This window comes from Odocoileus virginianus, chromosome 1 (assembly GCF_023699985.2).
Source record: "Odocoileus virginianus isolate 20LAN1187 ecotype Illinois chromosome 1, Ovbor_1.2, whole genome shotgun sequence".
Taxonomy (NCBI): Eukaryota; Metazoa; Chordata; class Mammalia; order Artiodactyla; family Cervidae; genus Odocoileus; species Odocoileus virginianus.
In genome coordinates, this window is record NC_069674.1 from 54,211,363 (window position 1) to 54,223,434 (window position 12,072).

At 35.0% G+C, this 12,072-nt stretch overlaps 1 protein-coding gene across 1 annotated transcript in view; it reads right to left on the reverse strand.

The window, feature by feature from the left end:
- Positions 1–1,030: 1,030 nt before the first annotated feature.
- Positions 1,031–12,072, reverse strand: part of DPY19L2 (dpy-19 like 2) — an 85,731-nt gene continuing 74,689 nt past the window's right edge. The window contains exons 20-22 of the mRNA XM_020889336.2: positions 6,216–6,315; positions 4,785–4,910; positions 1,031–3,053 (exon numbers count right to left, since the gene is read on the reverse strand). Of these exons, the coding sequence (XP_020744995.2) occupies positions 2,903–3,053; positions 4,785–4,910; positions 6,216–6,315 (377 nt within the window). The 3' untranslated portion in view covers positions 1,031–2,902. The remainder of the gene's footprint in view (positions 3,054–4,784; positions 4,911–6,215; positions 6,316–12,072) is intronic.

Consider the following 12,072-nt stretch of genomic DNA (forward strand, 5'->3'; position numbering starts at 1 on the left):
CATTCATGCATATTTTTTTTCAGATTTCCAAAGAATAAATAATAAAATGTACACAGACAAGAATCTAATAACCTAATTTATATTAAAAAAGTAAGCAGTAGTCCAGTATTCTTACTTATTTACACTAAAGAAAAGTAGGACTATTTGCACTAGTATATGAACCTATTTACTGGGAAGGAATGGAGACACAGATGTAAAGAACAGACTTGTGGCCACAGTGGGGGGAGGAGGGAGTGGGATGAATGGAGAAAGTAGCATCAACATATATGCACAGCCATGTGTAACATGGATAGCTGGTGCTAAGTTCCTCTATAATACAGGAAGCCCAGCCAGGCACTCGGTAATGACCTAGAGGGGTGACAGTTGGGGATGGGAGGGAGGCTCAGGAGGGAGGTGATACATGTACAACTGTGGCTGATTTGAACAGCTGTATGGCAGAAACTATCATAATGCTGTAAAGTTATTTCCCTCCAATTAAAGAATAAATCTTTTTTAAAAAGTAGGACTATTTTGAATTCTGAAATGAGACAACACACCAGGTAACACGGTATTACAGAACTGGTTATTGGTGGGTAAGGGAGAAAGAGTACACGGGCTAACAATTGTTGAGGGCCTGTATGTGCCGTAACACATCATCTCACTAATCCTCAAAATGACTCTGCCAAGTAGGTAGTGTGAGTCTCCTTTATGTGTTAAGAAACTGAAGTTTTCAGAGTCAAGCCACATGGCCAAGAATAGTGCCTAACATACAGTAAGTGTTCAGTAAATACCTTTTCGATGGATGGCAGGTAATATACCTAGTAAATGAAAGTTATCAGGATTTACACTGAGATTCACCTGGTTACAAAGCCACACTATTTCCTCCATAGTACATTGCCTTTTGTGTGAGACTACACAGAATTGTTTTAAAATGGTTAACTATCAGTGTAAACATGGTCAGGAAACCATGATTTCTACCTTCATATCAGAGTGATTCAATTTCCAAATGTGTTTTAGTAAAGAATGAAGAAAGACAGAAAACACATGCCAGGATCTTCAAGGGCTTTTTTAATTTAAAACATATATAGCATGTGAAAATAACATAAATTCATATTAATACATTATATTTATATGAAATATGTTTTAGTTAATCCAACTCATCCATTTTTGTTGCTAAATTCTAGCAATTTCTTTTCAATGTTGCTTATGAAAATACCATAAAAAATGTGCTGCTTTAATTTCATTAATCTTAGGTGTTGTAGCTCTTTTCTTAATCCCACATTTACACCAAATGAAATATTTGAAAATGCTAAAATAATGCTTTCTTAGTGGGTTTGCATCCTGTATTAAAATATTTTATAACTATAAAAGGTGAAAATAATTTTATTGATTCCCTATATATAAATCCATGTAAATATATACTTGTACTGCATATTTTATTAACTGATAAAGTTCTTTAAAAATTCTACCAACTTCTTTAGAATAGTTCTTATGAAAGCATCATCCAAAATATATTTCAATTTTTGTGTTAGGTGTTCTATCTCATTTACTTCTTTGCCCCATACTTAGATCAAAACAAAGTATCTGAAAATGTGAATATAAATACAATGTTGTATTCTTAGCTGTTCTGTATCTTGTATTAAAATATTTTACAACTATAATAAAAGTTGAAAAATAATTTATTGGTTTTCCTGTATATGTAATTTTCTACCTACTATAAGTGAACTAATCTATGGAATTAAGTCATTTTGCTATCTCAAACACAGAGAAGGCCAAAAACAAGGGAATTACAAACATTCCAAGATTATTAAAGTTAAAATACTACAGATATGGCATAGGCTACATCTGTCAATCAGAGAGAGTGTTTAACTTTCCACTTGGCAACCATATTTTCCAGATAACTACCACTTTTCAAAGCATTACTGTTGGGTAGGTTTTACACTGGAAGAGATCTATCAAACATTACTGTCCTCATCCAAAACCAAAACTAAACAAGGACTTAAAACATATTATTAAAAAAGATGGTGACTGGGGTAAAAATGACTATGACCAATGAGCTATGGGACTTCAAGATAAAAATGTCTTTGCTTCTTCAAATTTTATTTGATAAATTTAACTGGGTTTTCTTTTCTGATTATGCTTAAGCCCTAAATTTGGCTGTGTACTATAACAATTTTAATTTACTTGGCTAGTAAAAGAAAAAAAAAACCCACTGGATTCTAAAAGACAGATTAATAATCTGTTGAACTTAAATTGAGAACTGATCAGTGGAAAATATCTGGCTGGATAAATAAATTTTAAAAGACTGAAAACATTGCAAAATAAGCTGTTTTGAAAAATACTTAACTTGAAATGATAAAAAAAAGTTGTTAAAAGCTATTAAAAGATCTTTCCTGAGGGCTACTAAAGGCAAAAATAACCTTAATAGACACATGGTTACAAACAAATTTCCTCACAAAAGTAGAGGTTGTGATCAGTAGCAGGATCTTAGGGAAGTGTCATTTCAGAAACTGCATTAGTCTCTTCTAAGTGTTTTAAAGAGTTTGAGTTGGTACATCCTAGAACTAGCGAAAATTCAAAGCAATTTGCCTAGCTGGATACAAAAGGACTTATATATTCTTGATTTATTCAATTTCATTGTTCTTTTACATATACTTTTCTTCTTTAAAACTTTAAGATGAACATTTATTTATGGAACATGAAATGATTTATTCATTTATATGACAAGTTTAATAAGGCTGACACATTCAATGGAAAACAAAGAAATAATTTACCTTTTAGAAATTAGAAAAACTTTAAATCATTTTTCCTATCTTGTTTTTAAGGGTCCCTTATTAAAGCTTATGATTTTTATTAATGTAAATAAACTAAATTGATTGTTTTTGTACACCTCTTTGCACCATAGTGTAAGGGCAGTCTTTTCTCAATTAACCTTTAACACTCTGTACATGCTATTCTGAAACACTGTGGTGAAGTATGGCCTCGCATCCTTGAGCAAGACGCTACATAAGGGAGGGTTAGCTGAGTTAGAAGGGTCTTCCACATCCCAAATTTCAAGCATACTGCAACCAGGCCTGAAAAAATAGGCACATATATATATATTAAAAATGCATTCATATCTAGAAGAACTATAATTATAAAATATCTCAGATTTTTAGAGACTAACATTTAATAAATTAAAGATCTTAGTGCATTTCAAAAAACATGTTTAAAATTTAGAGATATTAATAATAAAATGAAATTATGCTATATTTTATATTCTAGTTAACCAAATAACCAATGTATTATTGAATCAAATAATAAGAGCTCAATGTAATTCAGAAACATATATTTAAAAATCCACCTTCAAAGTGAAATATAAATGAATATACGTTCTAAGCAGTACTGCCATCCAAACATAATACCCATTTACAGTAGAATGAGACAAATTAAAGCAAAGTTAATAGTTAGTCTAATTCCTGATGAATTGCCTACTTCATATTCTTGAACTTAAATTTTGAAATAAACTAGCATGAAAACATATAAAGTCCAAAGCAGGAGAGAGAAGCTCTTCTGCAGTGTTACTCTCCTCAGCTCTTCCCTTTCTGAGTGGACTGAATGAGATACTTCTCACTAGAGAATAACCCTGCACGGGAATCATTACAGGGAAGAAGTCAGACAATATCAGTCTATATTGAGGCAAAATTTATGTACAATAAAGTTCACTCAGTTTATGTGTAAATTTTCATAAGCATGGGGAAATGTGTATAGGTGTGTGAGCACCATCATAATCATAACACGGGAAATTTCCATCACCTCAACAAGTTCCCTGGTACCCTTTTATAGTCAACCCTCTCCCTGAAACATCAGCCTGGGTAAGTACTTATCTTCCTTCCACACTATAGTGTTGCCTTTTTAGAATATGCTAGAAAATACATATTGGGCATATGCTACACACATGGTTACTCAAGTGGTAACATTTTTATCCTTTCTACTTCAACCTTTCTTTCATGCATTTGTACTTAAAATGCATCTTCCTGTAAGGAAGGACATAAATGGGTTTTGCTTTTGTATTCAGTCTCAATCTCTGGCATTTGATTGGAGTGTTTAGTCCCCACTCACATTTGCAAGTACTGATATACTTCTTCCTATACATTATTTATTAGATTTTAAAATTAGATACAAAAATCAGCTATTAAAATCTCTAAAATTAGCTCTTCAAAAGTCTCATATAGCCAATTCCTAATTATTCATAGGAGAAATGAAAATTCTTAATGTTAAGATTAATACAACTAAGGACTTTTTAAATCGAGGAGACTAAACAAAGGCCTGAAGATATTCATTACACATCTCAGAATTTTGATGTATTTTTAGGTATTCAAAATTCAGAAATTTAAAACTGTTAATTAGAAACATTTTCTTATTATGTCTTTCTGAGTTATGTGAAACTTTTCTTATGTGTCTTATAAATCCAATGTAAATCAGCTGTAGTAGCAGAATGCTAGTATCTCACTTTGCTATAAATTCAGATCTGTATTTTAGATATCTAATAAAAGTTTAAAAAACTTGAAAATTATGGAAAAAAGCTACATTCAGATGTTAAAATGAAAGAATTAGGATAGCAAAATATACTATCATTTCTGAAATTACATTATGCTTAAATAGTATATTTCCATGCAAGAATTTTAAATAAAATGCCAAGATAACAATTTAATGGAATTAATTTAAAATAAAAAATTTTAAAGCATCAAGACTGCTGTAATGAAGTAAAACATTCACTGCTTTAAAATATACAATATATCATAGAGCATAGGGGTCATACTCACTTAGTTCTCACAACACACCATGCCTCTTCTAAAATGTAGTAATTTACATGTAACTCCACCAACTTATCTCTCACTTCTTTTGCAGATTTTCGACTATATGCGGAGTAAACTATTTTTGTCCGAGCTCTTTAAATTCAAACAAGTTAAAAAAAAGTTTCTAAATAAGTGATAATAGAGTTGACTAAAGAAATTTTGTTACCATATTAAAACCCCAATGCTTACTGAATGGAGCACTGATTAACATGACCCCAAACAGCATGAATTATTTGGGGATAGAAATTTCCACATTTTACTTACATTTTACATGTTCTAAAACTTACAGAAATTTGAATTTTGCAGGTAGTGATTATCAGTGTATAAGCCAGTTTAGAGTCTAGAGACAGGTAGCAGTATAATAGTTCAGAATATAAAATTAGCTTTGCATAATTCATAAAATAACTAATCTGGGAGAAATTCAGATAGAGGCTAAATATTGTGAAAATACAGATTTCAGTAGATAATTTCATTTAGAGAAGGTCTGAAAGACATATGAGTTGAAGCTGAATATAGTAAATAGAATAATCAGACAGTGGGCACCTACAGTAGTGGTCAGGTAGAGAAAGTACCCTAACAGAAACTTGAGAGACAGAAAGCTTAGCAAAATATGGTAGACAGATGATTTAGCTCTAAATGGGAATTTTTATAAAATCCTAAATAAATGATCAATTATACATTAGACTTTTCTTAGGAGCTCAAGCATACAGAATGCCCAATCTTCGAAACCAAACATAAAACTTTAAATAATTTAAAATATTACCTTTAACAATAAACCAAAGTCACATTAAAAGGAAAAGATTATCCAATTACTAGGATGATTAAAATAATTTTTAAAAGTCACTTAAAGAAACAAAACTTTCAGATTTCAGTGGAAACTAGAGTTCCCATAATCAACTAGCAAAAGAGCAACCCAAATTTTCATAAAAGCATTTAACATAGTGGACTTCATAAACTCTTTTTACCTGTGAAAAAAGGCTAATCATTGGCCACCAGTAAGATCAAGAGTGGTTTCTTTCAGGCAGAGGGGCTGTGGAATCTAGAACGGGGGTTGGCAAATGATGGCCATGAGCCAAGTCTATTCCCTTCTTGTTACTACTACTTAGGAGTGTCACTGGAACACACACACCCACAGAAACACACAGAGGCTAGTCATAAATGTGATCTATTTTTTACTTTGAGCAAAATTTAGTTTTGCTTTTTTCAGTTTTCAGCAATTTATTAAGGTTGCTTTAACAGGTGCATGTTGTAATTTCTGAATTGTTATTACTTTTTAACTTCTAGAATGAACATGAGGATGAAAGAACGTGTATGTGTGTGTATAAAAACTTTCCCTATTCCTATAAGTCAGTAGAAGTCACTGGTGTGTCTGGTTGTCGTATTCTGTCAGTTGCCCACCTCAAGTCTGCATCCTCATAATGTGGGTGATTCACAATGGGGTGAAGAGTGGAAAGCTTGACACTTGCCATTGTAGGCATGGCACCAGCAAAAACAGCATCTGGAAAACAAGATTATATTTCTTAACAACATGTTTTAAAGAAGATCAAAGGTTAATCATCTGTAATATTTGAACCCAATTAAGAAAGATGTACTGTTGCTCAGTCATGTCCAGCTCCTTCTGACCCCATGGACTGTCGATACTAGGCTCTTCTGTCCATTTGGGATTTTTCTGGCAAGAATACCAGAGTAGATTGCCATTTCCTCCTCCAAGGGATCTTCCCAACCCAGGAATCAAACCTACATCGCAGGGAGATTCTTCACCGTCTGAGCCGCCAGGGAAGCCCAGGAATACTGGAGTGGGTAGCCTATCCCTTCTCCAGGGGATCTTCCCAACCCAGGAATCAAACCAGGCTCTCCCGATTGCAGGCGGATTCTTTACCAGAAGAGCTACCAGGGAAGCCCAAGAAAGATGAAGTACAGTTAAAATAATAATCATTGACAGCATTCTTTTTTTTCACTTAATATTTACTGATGGTCTACAAAATAATAGCCAACTTTTGTTAAATGTTATCTTGGTGCCACACACTTGGTGATTATACAATTTAAGTTGCACAGCTTTGGGGGTGGGTTCTATGTTATTCCTGTTTTGTAGATTAGGAAGCTAAGAGACAGCAAAGCAATTAGCCCAAGATAGCACAGCTAGGAACTATCAGGGCCCACCCTCTTAGCCACTTCACTAGAGCACACTGCCCTGTTCAAGCGCTATACTAACAGCACTACAAAGACAGGACTGGGAAGAACTGTAAAATTTCATATCTTGTTCAATAGTCTAAAGTTCTAGGAACTAGAAGACTTATAAAGGGCAAGTCTCACGGTACATATTTTAAAGTGAGTTTCGTGGGTTATGAACTGTAATCCTGAGAACTTGCCAGATGAAGGCATTGTTTTCTTCCCTCAGATCACTCTTAAATATTCATAACTAAGTCTTCTTAGTTTTTGTTTGACTTTATAAATATATACATTTCATCAAACCATTTCATTACGTGTTAGTAGTAGTTTCTGGAGTAATACCATGTACAAATCCGTTGCTTTCTGGTTATAACTAGTGATACACCAAAATCTACTGTGTGGCTTCAGTTTTAGTTGTATTTCTTGAGAGACAAAAAGACCAAATGGAAAGAAATAAATATGATTTATTATAATCATATAATAAATTATTATATAATTAGGAAGATCATTATCACTTTTAATCAGCAAAGTAAAACCACCAATAAGAACTAGGCATATTACTCAGATCTACTGGAAATAATTGAATATTTATTTTCAAATATAATCAATCATTCTAAATGTAACTTTGAATGAATTTGTTGTTGCTGTTCAGTTGCTTAGTCATGTCCAACTCTTTGCAAACCCATGGGCTGCAGCACACTGGCTTCCCTGTCCTTCACCATCTCCTGGAACTTGCTCAAACTCATGTCCATTGAGTCAGTGATGCCATCAAACCATCTCATCCTCTGTCATCCCCTCCTCCTCCTGCCCTCAATCTTTCCCAGCATCAGGGTCTTTTCCAATGAGTCAGTTCTCGCATCAGGTGGCAAAAGTATTGAAGCTTCAGCTTTAGCATCAGTCCTTCCAATGAATATTCAGGATTGATTTCCTTCAGGATTGACTGGTTTGATCTCCTGGCCAACTCTCAAGAGTCTTCTCCAACATCACAGTTCAAAAAAAGTATCAGTTCTTCGGCACTCAGCTTTCTTTATGGTCTAGCTCTCACATCCAAATATGACTACTGGAAAAACCATAGCTTTGACTAGACAGACCTTTGTCCGCTAAGTAATGTCTCTGCTTTTTAATATGCTGTCTAGGTCTGTCATAGCTTTTCTTCCAAGGAGCAAGTGTCTTTTAATTTTATGGCTGCAGTCACTATCTGTAGTGATTTTGAAGCCCAAGAAAATAAAGTCTCTCATTGTTTCCATTTTTTCCCCATCTATTTGACATGACTGGATACCATGATCTTCATTTGTTCAACGCTGAGTTTTAAGCCAACTTTTTCACTCTCCTCTTTCACCTTCATCAAGAGGCTTGTTAGTTCCTCTTTGCTTTCTGCCACAAGGGTGGTGTCATCTGCATATCTGAGGCTATTGATATTTCTTCCAGCAATCTTGATTCCAGCTTGCACTTCATCCAGCCCGGCATTTTGCATGATGTGCTCTACACATAAGTTAAATAAGCAAGGTGACAATATACAGCTTTGACATACTCCTTTCCCAATTTCGAACCAGTCTGTTGTTCCATGTCCAGTTCTAACTGTTGCTTCTTGACCTGCATACAGGTTTCTCAGGAGGCAGGTTAGACGGTTTAGTATTCTCATCTATTGAAGAATTTTCCATATTTTGTTGTGGCCCACACAGTCAAAGGCTTTATTTAGCATGATCAAATGAAGCAGAAGTAGATGCCTTTTTGGACTTCTGCTTTTTCTATGATCCAACGGATGTTGGCAATTTGATCTCTGGTTCCTCTGTCTTTTCTAAATCCAGCTTGAACATCTGGAAGTTCTTGGTTCGTGAAGCCTAGTCTGGAGAATTTTGAACATTACTTTGCTAGCAGGTGAGATGAGTGCAATTGTGCAGTACTTTGAGCATTCTATGGCATTGGCTTTCTTTGGGACTGGAATGAAAACTGACTTTTTCCAGTGCTGTGGCCACTGCTGAGTTTTTCAAATTTGCTGGAATACTGAGTGCAGCACTTTCACAGCATCATCTTTTAGGATTTGAAATAGCTCAACTGGAATTCCATCACCTCCACAAGCTTTGTTTATAGTCATGCTTCCTAAGACCTACTTGACTTTGCATTCCAGGATGTCTGGCTCTAGGCAAGTGATTGCACCATCGTGGTTATCTGGGTCATTAGATCTTTTTTGTACAGTTCTTCTGTGTATTCTTGCCACCTCCTCTCAATATCTTCTGTTTCTGTTTGGTCCATACCATTTCTGTCCTTTATTGAGCCCATCTTTGCATGAAATGTTCCCTTGGTATCTCTAATTTTCTTTAAGAGATCTCTAGTCTTTCCCATTCTATTGTTTTCCTCTGTTTCTTTGAATTGTTCACTTAGGAAGGCTTTCTTATCTCTCCTTGCTATTCTTTGTAACTCTGCATTCAAATGGGTGTATCTTTTCTTTTTTCCTTTGCCTTTCACTTCTCTTTTTTTCTCATCTATTTGTAAGGCCTCCTCAGCCAACCATTTTGTCTTTTTGCATTTCTTTTTCTTGGGCATGGTTTTGATCACCACCTCCTGTACAATGTTATGAAACTCTGTCCATAGTGCTTCAGGCACTCTATCAGATCTAATCCCTTGAATCCATTTGTCACATCCACTGTATAATTGTAGGGATTTGATTTTGGTCATACCTGAATGGCCTTGTGGTTTTCCCTACTTTCTTCAATTTAAGTCTGAATTTGGCAATAAGGAGGAGTTCATGATCTGAGCCACAGTCAGCTCTTGGTCTTGTTTTTCTGAGTGTACAGAGCTTCTCCATCTTCAGCTGCAAAGACTATAATCAATCTGATTTCAGTACTGGCCATCTGGTGATGTCCTTGTGTAGAGTTGTCTCTTTTGTGTTGCAAGAGGGTGTTTGCTATGTTGGAAGATGGTGTATGCATTCTGTTGGCAAAGCTCTATTAGCCTTTGCCCTGCTTTATTTTGTACTCCAAGGCCAAATTTGCCTGTTATTCTAGGTATCTCTTGACTTTCTACTTTTGCATTCCAGTCTCCTGTGATGAAAAGGATATCTTTTTTGCTTTTAGTTCTAGAAGGTCTTGTAGGTCTTCACAGATCATTCAACTTCAGCTTCCTTGGCATTAGTGGTTGGTGCATAGACTTAGATTACTGTGATACTGAATGGTTTGCTTTGGAAACAAACAGAGATCATTCTGTTGTTTTTGAGACTACAACCAAGTATTGCATTTTGGACTCTTTTGTTGACTATGAGGGCTATTACATTTCTTCTAAGGGATTTATTTCTCTTCATATGCCTTAAATTAAAAAAATATATAAATAAACTGAAGTAAACATTTTTATTACTGTAAGATTCAATAATTAATGATGAAAAGCTCTTAGACAAGAGTAGTAGTTCTCAGTCAGGAGTAATTTTGTTCCTGGCAACTTCTGGAGACATTTTTGTTTACCACACTGTTAAGGGAGAGGTAATACTGATATCTGATTGGTAGAAGAAAGGAATGCTGCTAATGTTGCTAAATATTGTCCTGCCAGTGTAAAGGGTAGCCCCGAATATCAAAGTTGAGAAACTCTGGGCTAGAGCGACCCAAGCTCAGGACCAGGGTCATCCAGAAGAAACTAGGGAAGCCTGTCCAGCAAGAACTGGAATCATGAAGAAGAAACTGTCTATGAAACAGAGGGAAAGGGAGAAATACTCCGTAGCTGCTTCTTTCCTCTTGGGAGTAGGGCATCAAATTTGAGCATGACAGGGAAACCACAGAATCTTTTCTATAATATATTTAAATCTCCAATTAGCCTACTGCATGTATTAGAAAAAAGTATCCCTTCTGATCTGACAGAACCTCACTAATACATGACTTGTGAGTGGACCACAAGCTGGATTACAGTCCCCACTTGTCCTCTCAACTGAGCACCTCCGTGCTGTGTACAATCTATGCAAAGCCACATGGTAGACCTGAATGTAAGCTTTAGTCTCACCTTCTACAGCATCTCAAGCTTCTTTTAATAAAACAGGTGGTAACCATGAAAGAACTCATAATACAGAGACGAGAAAAACTGGTAGGATCAAAGAAGAGGCAAAAATGAGGTAGGAGTTTGTGGGAATTGTCTTAGAAGGATAAGTTGCTAAACATAGGCTTTTTTTTTGCCAAAAACCCAAGACAAACACTGGATAAAAGATGCAAGCAAACATGAAAAGAACAGATACCTTTTAAAGCTTTGGAAAAACAGGTGTAAGTGGTGAGGGGTGAGAGAGAGTAAAGGCAGTAACTACCTTGTACCTTATAGGGAAAAGTAAAATATTAATTCAAAAATTCTGATTAAATTAGACTGGAAGCTCTAAGATTCAGTGTCTAAGTGATGAGGCATTGTCATCTACACCCTTTGAAAGCCACAGACCAAATATCTGAGTTGAAGTTTATAAGAGTTTACCTGAATGATAGCTAATTAGTAAAATGATGACTACCAAATAAGAGAAGAGGAAAGTGGCTCAAAGAGTCACAGGATAAATTTAAATAAATCATAGTGAAGAAATTAAGCCAGAAAAAACTGTCTTGAACAGGACTATAGAGTAGTTGCAGAAAACAGCATAGAATATATTCATTCTCTGCAAAGGTATTAAAAATGGAGTAAATATCAATCTGCTTGAGGTGGTCTTAGACAAAAGACTGTAAGAAAAGAAAAACTAAAGAACATTTTAAACTATTTAAAAGTAGCATGTATAATCATCTTTTTGACATGAGTTAGTGAAAAAACCCGGAAGTCCAAGATTTTAACCCTTCTGTATGTGACTGGTTTTATAGACATGGAGCAGAGGGTAAGCACTGACGGAAGTAACAGGAAGGGTGTTGTTAACCTCCCCACAGTCAACGCTGGTTTCTCCAGTGGCCTGTTACATGCTGTGAAAGTTTGTCATTAAAGGCTTTTTACTTTGAGCTGTCACTGTTATGATTAAAATACAATAATAATCTCAGAGTTATAGCATATAACTTGTGAACAATCATTAACTCTATATATCAATTAACATTCTTTTTGACAGGTATCCAGGAGGGGTTTAAAGAGGACACAACATTTCTTTTTG